The 13,917-nt window shown below is 49.2% G+C and overlaps 2 protein-coding genes across 2 annotated transcripts; one reads left to right on the top strand and one right to left on the bottom strand.

Moving 5' to 3' along the window:
- LOC122368659 (phospholipid phosphatase 5-like) lies at positions 1 to 1,542 on the top strand. The gene has a single exon (XM_043342836.1). It carries the CDS (start codon positions 348 to 350, stop codon positions 1,140 to 1,142), a length of 795 nt encoding a protein of 264 aa, XP_043198771.1. The 5' UTR covers positions 1 to 347; the 3' UTR covers positions 1,143 to 1,542.
- Positions 1,543 to 2,754: 1,212 nt separating this feature from the next.
- On the bottom strand, positions 2,755 to 13,281 carry LOC122368665 (gamma-butyrobetaine dioxygenase-like). The gene is made up of 8 exons (XM_043342841.1): positions 12,962 to 13,281; positions 9,710 to 9,924; positions 9,289 to 9,426; positions 8,257 to 8,465; positions 7,742 to 7,847; positions 4,715 to 4,929; positions 3,665 to 3,831; positions 2,755 to 3,263 (listed from the first exon to the last, which is right to left on the bottom strand). Exons 1-8 carry the CDS (start codon positions 13,158 to 13,160, stop codon positions 3,103 to 3,105), a joined length of 1,410 nt encoding a protein of 469 aa, XP_043198776.1. The 5' UTR covers positions 13,161 to 13,281; the 3' UTR covers positions 2,755 to 3,102.
- Between the last annotated feature and the right edge of the window lie 636 nt (positions 13,282 to 13,917).

Genomic DNA, 13,917 nt, shown 5'->3' with positions numbered 1-13,917 from the left:
AGATATGACAGTGGCGGTGACATGATGTTTTTGCAGGCCTTGAACGAAGGCTTAGACATCAGGCACGGCCGGAAATGGTCTGACCATTCGTTAGACTCAGGTCATGTGTAATTTACAGTGTCGCACATTCCTGTAGACTTAGTACAATGTAGGTATTGCAGGCCTCGAGTACCGGAAGTACAGCTAAACGTTTCAAATTTTCAAGTACATCGATAATGATTTGCGCTGATGGTGCGTCTTTCCTTGACATAATTATGTAAAGATTTATCTTTGAAGTTGCAATATTAAATTCTATAGTTATCAAATTTCGTTGCAAAATTTCAAGGCTGCAACACCAGGTGATGTGAATGGTCCCCGGTCTCGACATGACTCAGTTTCGTCAATGCATCGGGAAGTGCGCATTGATCACATCGCGGTACTTCGTCACTCAGTTCCTCATTCGAGCTGTGCTCTACTACATCTTCCTCCAGAGTGAGCGGCTGGATGCCACTGTCCGTGAGATCTCCCCGTCCGAGGCGTGGCGGTACAGCCGTCCAATGACACCCAGCTACATATCGAGCCGCGCGCTGTGGACCGTCGTGTACGCGGTGCCGCCCGCCACCCTGCTGCCGCGCCTGCTGCAGACCGGCGACTGGCTGGAGCTGCGCCAGGCCGCGCTCGCCTCCTCTCTGTCCCTGCTGAGTGCCGGACTGACCACCAACGTTCTGAAGGCGGCGGTGGGCCGGCCGCGGCCCGACTTCCTCTCGCGGTGTCACGGCGCCGTCCGTCCGCCGCCGCTGGGCCGGCCCTGCTCCGGAGAGCCGTCCGTGGTGGCGGAGGGCCGGCGCAGCTTCCCCAGCGGCCACTCGGCGCTCTGCAGCTGCCTGGCGGTGTTCGCCTCTCTGTTCTGGGCGGCGCGCGCCCGCCGGCCGCTCTCTGCGACCAGCCGCGCGCTGCTGGCGCTGGCGCCGGCCGCCGCCGCGCTGGTGGCGGTCAGCAGAGTGGCCGACTGCCACCACCACTGGGAGGACGTGACGGTCGGGTACGCGCTGGGGGCGCTGGCCGCGCTGGCCGGGTACAGGTGCTACTTCCCAGCGGTCCTGGGACCGGCCGCCGCTGTACCCCTGCCGCCACCCGACCAAGGGACAGTTGAGCGTCTCTAATCGGAGCAACTACCATTGGTCTCTGAGCGACTGTTCGAACAGAAGAGAACGGGGAAACTAAGAGGATGACTTTCAGCAGAAGACTTGGGTGAAAAGAAGATCTTGAAGTAGCTGTCACGCTTTCGTTCGTCATTTGAAGTAGGATAAATTGTTTTGCGGTCCGTTTAATAAATCAACATTCAATGCCTAACACAAAGGCCAGATAGACCATACAGCCCAAATCCATTGCCGAGATGGCGAATGGCCATGCCGACGGGCTGGCATACGTGAAAGCGATAGACCCGCTTATTTATACTTGCAGGACTTTTGAAGTTCAAGTCACTTGCTAGCTTGTCACTATGGTACACCACATGAAGAGGTCAGTTGCTCGGCTGTTCTTGAAATAAAAATGCGTCTTATGGGCACGTGTGCAACAGATACGCCCCACATTGACCCTTACGAAACGTGAAAACCCTTTAGGTATCTATATACCTAAGTCCTAGCGTACCCGGTCCTAGCGGAGTGTGCGCTATGCAAGCTTTCGGTTCAGCCGATCCTGAAGTCGGGAAGAAGTGGGTCCGCCATTGCTAATGTGCAGATAGTAGCTAGATTCCAAAATCCGCATGCTCTTATGCATCAGTAGTCCCATTTGGATACGTGAGGGAAGGATTAAGGACGCTCAAACAAGGAAACGTCTTTTCAACGAATGGGTGTACACTGTAGTCGACTACAGAATGATGTTCCACTCCTCAGAAGCTATCAGTTGACTGGAGCGCTAAGTTGTGCCGTTTATCACGCAATTAAGCGTGTCGATTATGAGCATTGGGACAAAGCTATAATTTGTGAACTCAGCCCGTGTGATGCTGCACAGCCTACCACTCCAGGCAAATAATTGCCTGTGAAAAGTGGAACATCATTCTGTAGTCGACTACGACTGTAGTACGACTGTAGTAGGTACGGTTGCCTAGACGCAAAGCCTCACAAAACATCGAAGGCCGTGCCGCTTACATGTGGCTTTTCCTGCAAGTAGTTTTCCCGTTTATCGTTCATACTCTCTTACGTCCTTCGATCGCGTGCAAACACGTCTTGCATTATTGATTACATAAGGGACGCGAATCGCCAACGGAAGCCGACCTTCACCTTAAACAGATTAGCTGATGGTTTCGCATTTCGCCATTAAAAGTTGCAGTTTTTGGCATTAATTACATCACAATTACATATTGTTGCACCCCTATTGATGCATTCATGCCTTGACCTTTACCTTAAATTGAGCCGTAACGCTGCACTTTTACGAGCGTAACTAAAACTATGTGGCTGGCTGTGTGCTTACATCTAAAACGAGTTTTTAAAAGAAATTGTCATCTGTCTTTTTTTAATCAGTAAAATGCATGAAAGTTAGACCCCTAAAAATATCGACAAGGTGGCATCCACCCAACTGAATATAACTGCGATCAACTGTTTATTTGAGACTCATAAGTCCTGCCACGTCCTGCCTAACTATCGCGGACACCATCATGTAGTTTATATCATATTGAGACTGTCCCCACAAGCGGGCGCTGAGAACTTCTCAGCCTTTTTCGATAAACGTTCACCAGAAGCATAAAAGTTCGGTGTAATTACTTACCGTTAAAAAAAGCGGATTCTGAAGTGACGTCCTTCGTCAAACAGTCAAAGTTCTATACTCTATAGCCACCTATTCACATAGCGAAGTCATCTGCCTTCTGTTTTTAACCTGGTCACTCATTCAATGAAAGACACTAGCTGTGTCCAGCATAGCTCATCACGATCAACACCACCGTCACGTTCGCCCACAGAGTCGTTCACGGCTGCTCACGGAGTCGATCACTGTGGCTCACGGAGTCGATCACGATCCGACTCACCACCGCTCACGACTTCGTCACGGAGTCGCCCACAGTCACTAACGGCCGCTCACGGAGCCACTCACGGAGCCGCTCGCGATCCGGTCGCTCACGATCGTTAATCACGGCCGCTCACGGAGCAGGTCGGTGACGATGCGGTAGCGGCACATGATGTCGTCCCAGTCCACGTAACCTCCCTCCAGAGTGCGCTGCGAGTCTTCGGTGACCGTGAAGCCGAGCCGGCCATGAGTCACGCGACGGTTGTTGAACACAGCTACGTCTCCTGGGGGAAGGGAAGACTGTGAGTCGTGAGCATGGCACAGTAACATTTATTTGGATGACGAAATAGTATGCAGTGCTCTAGCGAGGAACATCTTGATATGTGTACTGTGTAGTTAGGATTTTAAATGACCTTTTCCTCGACACTTTTGACATTTATTTGGATGACAGCGAGTTGAAAAAGCGGCAAGGCCACTTTTATGTGGAAGGATAACTATGAGCATTGAGCAGCAAGCCGATGGCCATGATGATTAAATCTTGATAAATGCGTGCTGTTCGCGAGGGCAGATTATTTAGAATTCCATGAGACGTGCAAGAGTTCAAACACTGCATTGCGCCTGTTTCTCTTCGCTGGTTTTTATCACTCCTCTCGGCTCTCACAGATACGACCCGCAGACGACTTACCGTTGTCCATTTTGAATGTCAGTTGGTTGTCGGGGTGCCTGCAGAGGTCGTTGAACATGCGCAGGCCCTCGTACATGGGCTTCACCAGCTCCAGTGGCACGTTCAGACGGTACGAACGGACCGGGTTGTTGGTCGCCACCTGGGTGATATTGCCGTCCTCGTCTATACTGAAAATAGACAAATAGGGGCGTGATAGCACGCGAAAACAGACCTCAGCTCGTTATTTCACATGGGGGTAGGTGTTGTTGCGTCAATGTTTCATGAGAATTGATTGAAGTTTTTAACAGCGCGGGGTGCCTGAAGTTAACTAGCGAGTTTTTGCCGTTCGGTGTTCATAGGCGAGACCGGTATCTTTGAGTTCGACTTTATGCCAAGTTTTTGGTAATCGTCTGATGTTTGAAAGGAATATCATCCGGTAAGAAAATGATCACATATGACATATAGGCATCGAAATCTCAGTTGTACGAAATAAATAATAGAAATAACGCTGTATTGACTAGTGAGGATGCCCGATAATTTAGTCTGAGCATCGCAGGCTGAGTTATGCATTAATTAACTATAAATTCGGTATTATTAAGCATGGCGTACCTAAACCTAACTTAACCAGTTATTGCTGCACGCATGCTCAAGATAAATCGCAGTGAAAGTGAGTCGCGGTGCGTAGAGGCATCTGTGAACTATGAATATTGCATTTCAATGTTTACTTAGGTCAGGGGCAGTCCCATCGTTGAATGTCTATTGTCTGGGCCCTGGGGTGTTGCCGCCAAGCTATGGGGGCAAGGTCAGCCGCCATAGTACGCATACTTGCATCCATGATAGTCACGACCTCCCTCTAAAACACTCCATGGGTCTCGCCCCGCCATGAATGACTGAGTACAGCAGCTGAGTACATGAGTAGGTATAGCAGCGGACGCGACTTACCTATCGAACGTCTAGCTGGAACAGGTTATGGGGACACACAAATATGGACAAAAAACAGGCTGCACTATCTTACCACAACATGGCGCGGCTGGTGCGCTCGTGGATCTTTTGGACTGCGGGGCTACTCACCAGAACATGGTGCGCTCGTGGATTTTGTGGAAGCGGCAGCGGCTGCGCGACTCGGCCTCCTCTCCGATGTCGGCGAACTCGAACGGCACAGTGGCCAGCAGGTGGAACAGGTCCGGCCGGCGCGCGCGGATCACCTCCGCCACGTGGAAACTGTCCGAGAAGATGCTCTCGCCGCCGTCACCGATGTGCTGGGAGATGCAGTGCAGCATCTGCACCTGAGACCAGACGAAAATCGGACTGTACATACAGAGGAACTGAATTGGTCCGAAACTCCGGAGGTATTATATCTTTGGCACCTACTTCATACTTGACATCCTAATAGGATGTAAAAAAAAAAAAACTGTAGGTACTGGGTTTTGTTTAAAGTGCGTTCACTCATAAATGCCCTCATGGCAGGCGAAAGTTGGAAATGAGGGCGTGCAGCATGCATGGGCATAACGCAGTAAGTATGTATATTGTGCAAGCGTGCGCTATGCCTGCACAGTGCACATATTTTGCGCTATATTGTGTGCGCGTGCTTATTGGACGAGGCTCAGCGCGTATAGCAGGGGTGGCATGATCATTGATCACGTTTACTTTTTAGCTATGATTCCAGCAGTGACACATAAGCAGACGTGAGGTCTGGGTGAAACTGACCATTAGCCACGCTAGTGAAGTGTCCCTGTGTGTCATGGATAAACGGCGACTGGTTATCTTATGTTGGAATTCAATTTTATAATTGTTAGTAAACCATGCGGTACGTGGCTTCAATGCCGGCCAGTAACAAGTGAAAAAGGCTAACCAGTGATGTCTGTCATGCCCTTGGTCTCGTTATCAGACGTTTATGACAGAGCACAGATGCACGGGCCTGCATCATATCACTGATTTATCTGATAGTGCCAGGGGTGTGGCAGTACATGCGAATGGAAACTTTTGCTAAAAGTGTGCGCCAGCGCCATTAGACGGTTATTCATCAACCGATTTATGCTTATAGTTTTATGTATGAGAAAAGAGTGCAATGTTTTTTTTTCAGAAGCCATAGAAATTCAACCATACGCAAACATAATATGGAGGCAGGCAATGGCTTAAAATATCGCATCGGAGACTGACATTATTTAGAAGTCAATTAAATCTGAAATCATGAAAACACCCATCGGTGTTATTTTGAGATACGACATTGCAATATGCTTTAATCATCCTAAATATTCGTGATTCAGCTTCGTGTACCTACATAGCTACAAGGTAGTCTCTGCCGCAGGCTACTGTTTTTAAAACAGATATTTAAAGGAAATAGTTCATTTTCCTGAAATTAGTACCTATTTTGCTATGGATTTATGATTTCTTATCCTCAAAATGATCAGAAAATAAAATAAAACCTTTCTGTAAAACAATTATTTTCTATATTTTATTATAGGAAGAACTATATTCTATGTAGAATGATGTTTTGATGCGGAAGCTTATAACGCGTTGACCAATCACATTGCGTAGTTCAAACCTATGCATGCTGCATTGGCTGTAAGCAGCATGCTGATTGGCTGACGATGACGTGACTGCATTCCTTTCTAAGACACCACATTCCTGCCTAAGACACTCTTTTTGGAACGGCAAATTGGATATTTTTGCTTAGAGTGATCATTGGGCTGTAAAAGCTTATGATTTGTGCTAGTCTCAGCGCAAGCTACAAGACTGCTATTTCAGTTCAAAACCCCATGTTAAAAGTGAACTATTTCCTTTAACGACAGTACTGGATAAATTAACTCTTACAAGCACTCTGCAGACCAAATGGGTCGGAGAAGATAACCGATAAGAGAAGAGCATCTGCTGTGGCAGACTAGCGTTTACTTCGCTCTACTGGAAATGGCTGGATGCAACTGGAATGCAGCCTGGAGCCTCTTGAAGCGCACATGTAGGGTAGCCTGGGGCAAGACGCCCCAGATAATTTATTTTGCTACATAACTTTTGTCCCACATCACCTGGAAGGCCAAATTTGTGCTCAATGCGTTCTTTGGGCATTTTACTTTAAATTCCACCCCTCAAATTCATTCACTTATGATCGGACTCCTAGCTAGGAAGTGATTTGTGAAGCAACTGCAAATGGGGCATTTTGCCCCAACCCCAGGGCAAAACGCCCCACGGCCTGGGGCAAGAAGCCCCATACTCTAGATTAAAGATTAAACATGCTAGATGACTTAAATCTTATATGAGAGGTCTGTTAGACCTTGGGAAGCACGGCACTGAAGTTAGCTCCTTCCATCCTATCAGGTGTTCAGCTATGACACTATTGTATGAGCAAGTTTTCCACCTGCCTCATAAGGCCAAATAATAAATAATTGCAATGGAAATGTTAAAAAAAATACTTCCTTTGCCATCCAGTTGCTGAGAATAGTACATATAAATGCATAGAAACTTACTGTTAGCCAGCTACCGAACATTAGGAAGTGGGTAGTCCGAACAACACATGAGGTAAAACGCCCCATGGGGCGTTTTGCCCCGCGACCTACTGGGGCGTTTTACCCCATCACGTAGTTCGGTCAGAGAACAACGCCTTGCACTCCAGCAAGGCATAATTTAACACGAACCAACCCGGCATTATAAGCGTTAGATAAAGTTGTTCAAAATACATAAAAGTCGTTAACCTGATGTGGACCATAAAAGAACGCCATGATGCATAAGCTGACAACAAAACATAAAAATCACTGCAAAAACACATTTTTGGCTATATCTCCCTAAAGAGTCATCACAATTTCTTTCCAGTCTGCTCATATAATGATCATATAGTGCACGTTTTATAGAAGAGATGATGTTTCTCCAGAACCTTGCCAGTCCCGAGAAACATCGGTGAGGCGTTTTACCTCGGCGGGGCGACTTGCCCCGGTCTACCCTAAAGCAATGCGGGGGGAGGGGAGGGCGGTATCCAAGTGCAACCGAACTTACACCATCACATTTCTGAGAGATCTTGGAAGTTTGTTGACCGATTCGAAAGCAAAACACCCACACCGCTAATGCTGACATGTTTTCAATAACATTAGAGTCGAGATGGGCACTTACCCCTGGCATGTACTCGTAGTAGGTGAGATCCATGTGGGGCGCCAGCTCGTTGGCCGTGTACGCAAGGTTGTTCGCGTCCACCTTGGATGCTACTCGAAACGTCTTCCTGTGGACGAACAGATACGCTTTAGTATAAGAAGAGCACGACAATCGACAATGCCGTCTGATCTTAGGGGATGGGGACCCGCGTGACCCGTTTGATCTTGTCTCTTCTGGTTCTATTGTTTCTTCGCAGATTTGCTACTCGGTAGTGTGCGAGTCATCTCCATGTGGGCCTCCCTAGCTCGATAGTGTGTGGTACCCTCACCCATAGTGTGAGCCCCCCGCGTAGTGTGCGCCTCCCTCACCGTCTGTGTGTGGCTCCCGCATCCGCAGTGTGTGAGCCTCTTTCACCTCAAATGTATGTGTGCCTTCCTCACCGGCAGTGTGCCTGTGCCAACCTCCCTCACCCGTAGTGTGTGTCCTCCCTCACCCGTAGTGTGTGTCCTCCCTCACCCGCACTGTGTGTCCCTCACCCGTAGTGTGTGGGCCGGACGTGGCCCAGCGTCTCGCCTATTTCCTCCACGGCTCCGAAGTCGGTGGGCGCCTTCCGCACCAGCACCAGCCCGTAGACGATGAGGTGGTGCAGGGCGTCATGGAGGGTGGCCAGGTCGCCACCCACCAGACGGTCGTAATCCACATGCAGCAGATGTCTGTCCATGGTGGCACGGTCCCACAGCACCGTCTGGCAGGGGGTATGCCAACGGCTGCGGTCAGTCACCTTATCAATGGTAAACAGGCTTCTTCAGAATAAGGAGTATAAACCATATAAACTACGGCCTGAAACAAGTACATCAGCACTCTGACTGAGGCATTTCCAGGGTCGACTCGCAGCCTGCCGCTCGTCAACATTGCTGCGCAGCGCGCACCGCTCAGACGGCTGATATGATTACAATCGCTCTTTCTGGAAATGTGCACCGTAAATTCAATGTTTATTTGCTTATGGTGTTTTTATGTTGGTCTGGTTTACAAGGGTCAGTAAATTCAATGTTTATTTGCTTATGGTGTTTTTATGTCGGTCTAATTTACAAGGGTCAGATGGCTTAAAACAACTTTGTAAAAATGATATGAAATAATAGCATGAATATCTATAGGAGACTATTACCGATTGAAATATATTAGAACAGCATCTATATCCAATTTCAGGGAAGGGGAGGCGAATTGAACGCCGTGTGCTGCTCGGGGCTGAAAATCCATAGTTTGTCGGGGTTTACTGAGAAATCGATTCAAGCAATCAACATAAAGATTAATTAAGTGAACATTTTGGTGGACGATACCAGAATGAGATGCTGATTGGATGTGTGGGTATTTAACCGATCGAATTCGTGCTGATATAAGACGATTACCTACCATGAATGTCCGACGTTTACCTTTTTGGTAGTTGATAGTAATGCGACGACAAATAAGGCGCATCCCATTGAAACGCGGTACCTATGTTCATCACTGAAGTTCCATTGAAACAAAGTACCGGTCTCCTGCGCCTTGTTGACAGGCGTTCCTCCGCTCACCTTGGGCCCGTCCAGCTGCTTTCTGCGCGCCTTCACGTCCCGTTTGGCGAAGGACCTCTCGCGGAGCCACTGGTGGGGGTAGCGGGACACGTGACCATCTGGCCAGGTGACCACCAACTGCTGGGCGGCACTGTCATTCTGAAACAGCCCGGAGGCCCCGGCGTCAACGGTGACGTGGATTTCATCGTGTTCCAGGAATAATAAATGTACAAACTGTTGCTGGCAATGAGCTGACTGGGCAACGCGAACAGAGTTATTAGACAGGTTTTGATGTAGTCATTACTCATTAGTCATGTTGACCCCTGCACTCTGCAGCCTATTTCACTTTGTCAGACCAAACAAGTCTCTGTCAGAATCTGTTAGTCGGACCGAGCTCGCCGGTCGCACCTCGGTTCGTCCTGCTGATGGCGATGCTGCCCACCTGGACGCTCTGCGGCTCGATGTCGACCTGCAGCTGGTCGATGCGCAGGCTCCGGCTCAGCGTGGTCGGGTGGAAGCAGTCGGGGCAGAGGCAGCTGTCGCGCAGCCACACGTACGGGAACGGCGTCACCGAGCCAAAGTTCCACACCAGGTCGACGCAGCCGGACGTGCGGTTGTTGACCGCCTTCACCACCTGGTGAAGCGGCGCCGGCTGACCTGCGGGGAGGGACGAGGGAGTTGGGCGGGACGGCTGGCAGTTAGTCTCCTCTGGTTAGGGTGGGCTCATAGGGGTCATTGGCTATTACCCTGTCACCAAACGCCACTCTGGAGTGCAGTGTTTGTTTAGACAATCTCGTCGCATGTTAGTGTAGGTCTAGTGCACATGGAATTCGCCTACAATGTATGGCTGGCTCTTGGAGACGCTACGTTCTAGCAGTCCAGAAATCCGACTAAATACAGGAATGACGACAATACCTTAACAACATGTAGCATTTCGTTGTCGTACATCGATCTAGCATCGATTATTTATTTTGCAAACTGGACACGAGCTGTGCTCGAGATGACTACCCTATGTATTATCGAGATGACGATCGATGTATCGAGCACCTATTTAACCCGCGCACCGACGGGGGGGGCGGATATCCGCCCCCCCCCCCTGAGGTTTTTCGCGGATAGCGGGAAAACCGCGGCGCGTAGCGCCGCGAAATTTGGTATGACTATTCTCTCATCAATTTTACACATGGTGTGCAAGTTTGAACCTCCTAACTTTTAAGGTCAGGTCACCAGGTCACTTTGAATGACCCAACCTCAAGTCACTTTTTTGCAACTTTGTCACCGTGCCAGAGCTGCAGTAGATGTCGGAGGCCTTTGAAAGTCGCAGGATGTTATTAGGTCATTAGTAGCTACAATTTGTATATCTCGGAATTTTGATGTCGGTGACCTAAGGTCAGGTCAATTTCGCGACCTCCCCATGATAAGTCAATGGGGGAAAAATCAACTCCCTGTTTTTACCACTAAAACGGGTCGGAATGGCCCCATATACCATACATGACTTCACATACGATCAACCTTCACTACCTTGAGGTCTGTTTTGCTGTTGGGCAGCTGTAAGGTCATGTGACGTCATCAAAGGTCACCAAAGGTTTTTTGCCAATAACTCCTTACAGGAACAAGATACAGCCGCGCGGATGGTCTCATTGTGTTCAGCTCGTCAAGACGCATCGAATGATATACATGATGACCTCGAGGTCACGTGACCTGAGGTCAACCTTTGACCTTGACCTTTCGAGGTCAACATATATATCATTCGATGCGGATTGACGAGAGGATCACGATGATGCCCTTAGTTTGTTCCTATCTTGACTACTTCGAAAGTTATTCGAGAAAAACCTTCTCCATATCTAGCGCCGCCATTTTGACTTTTTCGACCCCTGTGACGTCATCTTTGACCTGACCTGAAAATGACCTTTGTAAAAATTGTAGACCTTGTCCGTGCGTATCCGATGCCGTTTACCGCTTGTCGCTATCTTGCTTCGTTCTCGAGATCTCAGGGGGGGGGGCGGTCATCCGCCCCCCCCCCCCCCCGTCGGTACTAAGTTGGCGCAGACCCCCGTCGGTGCGCGGGTTAATATCGAGATGACGATGACGAGATGACGATCGTAGGTATGTATAATCCCTGCCCAACCGAACTCACGTTGGTGCTAAGAGCGGATCATCTGGAACAAGAGGCATTGATACATAGCTAGTTCATAGCTGATAGGTACATAGCCTCAGCTCGATGTGTGCGTGACATCTTTGTTACTTAAAAGACACAATGTTTTGTATTTTTACGACGTTTTTGTACGTTTTTTTGCATTTTTAATCCCTTTATTCAAATAATTCAGACTGATCCTCGCAATAAATCATACAGGTCTGGATCAACAGCACGCTGTTATTGAACGCTTTATTTAGTCTGTCTTTGAATTCTATCCGAGATGCCTGAACGCTTGAGCGTCGTTGCCAAGTGCCGGCCGATTTCAGTCGCTTAGCCGTATACACAGATGTGAGCCGCACCCTGGCCACGACATAGCAGACCACCTGTCAAACGCAAATCAGCAACAGCCCGCTGTGTACGTGCGACACTTCACAGGAGCAATGAGCTTGAGCGCTGTGCTGTCGTGTGACACTTACGTAATAAGGCCCACGAGCGGTGCATATAATAACCTGCAGTCACCGTGATAATAACGACAATACCGTCGTTTTCACGACGGGCTATCTGGGGAATGCACCTAATTTGAGCAACTCTGCACCTAATCTCTTTTACAGTGAATATTTTCACATCATCAATTTATTTCGATGTTTTAATCGAAAATAATGTCTGATGATTTGAAAAATGAGGTAGGTATATATGCATCTGTGCAGCCTAAACTGATAACTTTTGCGAAACATACTGATCCCAATTTGACCGAATCTGCACCAACTCTGCACCTAATCTACACCAAATGTGTACCAGATGGCCCTCGTGAAAACAGCTAATAATAACTTGCGATCTTGTGAGCAAATAGGTAGTTACCTACCGAAGTCCGAAGGCTTCCAGCGCTTCCAGAAGGACAAAAATAAAATGACGTTTAAAACAGTCATAGGTAAGTATGGGAATCGAAACAATGACGATCGCTCAAATAGAAGTGGGCGAAAAAGATGACCAACTCAACGAGCGAAGCGCGGGCCCGGTAGTGAGCCGCACCTCCGGGCTCAGGCCCACGCGGCATGTGAATAAAATCGCAACATTGCACTGTGACTGCACAGCCATCGGCGGATCTAAAGACGCTGCAAAAAGATGCTAATAAATATCCCAATCGCAAAGACTCTTCGGAGTTTTATTTAGCCTTCTTATGTAGCGTTCGTTATAGGAATGTTTTGTACCTATTTTATTTTATTCTAAGCCTTTTTTCCTCTGTACTCCTACGGTACCTAAGCCATCTTAAGCATATCACTGTCACTGTTTCATGAAAAATAATTAGCTGCATGATGACTGCATTGCTGTTTGAACGCTGTAAGCTGCAATATGACCTTCCCCAACTCCCTCAATCAGTTTCGCATCATCTCATCTCTGCTGCACGATAAAACTCCCGCCACAATCCGGCTGTGCACCCAATTTTGTGGACAGTAAGCCTGCTTACGATGACGCTAAAATTCCCCAGCCCACCCGGCGGCGGCTCTGCCTCCCTCCCGTTCCCGGTACTGGGGCCGCGCTGCCGCCGGCGAGGAGATATACCTGCCGCCTGGACGCTGTATCGTCTCCCCGGCCCGCCGCCGCTGAGGGGAGACGGTCCCACCGGCGGCCGATGACGGTCGGTGACGGCGGCGGCCGCTCCCAGAGGCCGGATGACGCCCAGTGAGGTCACCGGCGGCCGGCGGACGGCGCGCGTCACCAGTGGCAGGCGGCACACGCAGCGGCCGGCGGCGGCGGCCATCGTCACCGGTCGGCGGCGGCTCTGAGGGCAGACTGACCGACGCAGCCGGCCCGCGCCCCGGGCAGGACCAACCGCGGCTGCGCAGCCGCCGCCAGACACCCACCCGTCCCCGCCTCTGACCAGCTGACAGATGGCCCTTTTTTGTTGGACGTGTTATTCTAGCTGACAGTTGGCTTACTGCAGATGTAGGTGTCACACACTTGCAGTCTGGACGGTGTATTGTGGTGTCAAATAAGTTGAACGGGAAACGTTACGATAGGCCACACGTAGTTCATCCATCTATGTAGATATATCTAATAATGTAGGTGTCAAAACTCCAATTCCTTTTCGATATTTTTGGAAAATATTTTAGTACCTACATACCTAATGTAATGATACGATGCATTCACCGGTATCTCAGCTAGAAGTTCTGTACATCAGCGGCTCGCCCGAGTCGCCCTGGCACGAGTACTGGCCGGGCACCCCGCCGGCGCAGATCTGCCACGGGGTGCACCGTGCCGTTGTAGGTAGGTACAGTCTGCCTTAAAAGTACCGCGCAAAGTGACGTTGGATCCATCATGCCTGACCGAGGAAGGGCCTACTAGATTTGAGTCACCGAAGCAATTCATATCATCGTCCATTCCCTAGGTCAATTGGTTCGGTGACTTTCAAATTATAGCAGGCCCCACTTCAGTCAGGCTTGATGGATCCACCGTCACTTTACGCGGTGCTTTTAAGACAGACTATACGTGTGCATGTGTGAGCTGGTTTTTGCCTT

Source organism: Amphibalanus amphitrite, unplaced genomic scaffold, assembly GCF_019059575.1.
Source record: "Amphibalanus amphitrite isolate SeventyFive unplaced genomic scaffold, NRLGWU_Aamphi_draft 000965F_arrow, whole genome shotgun sequence".
NCBI lineage: Eukaryota > Metazoa > Arthropoda > Thecostraca > Balanomorpha > Balanidae > Amphibalanus > Amphibalanus amphitrite.
This window is presented reverse-complemented; position numbering and strand designations above follow the sequence as displayed.

Bases quoted from the DNA above. Each gene is read 5' to 3' on its own strand.
- LOC122368659 (XM_043342836.1), top strand. From the start codon at position 348: ATGGTCCCCGGTCTCGACATGACTCAGTTTCGTCAATGCATCGGGAAG.
- LOC122368665 (XM_043342841.1), bottom strand. From the start codon at position 13,160: ATGGCCGCCGCCGCCGGCCGCTGCGTGTGCCGCCTGCCACTGGTGACG. The intron at 8,466-9,288 runs GTGAGCGGAGGA...ACCCCCTGCCAG, and splicing joins AGCAGCTGGACGGGCCCAAG to ACGGTGCTGTGGGACCGTGC. The intron at 3,832-4,714 runs GTGAGTAGCCCC...GTCTATTTTCAG, and splicing joins CACGAGCGCACCATGTTCTG to TATAGACGAGGACGGCAATA.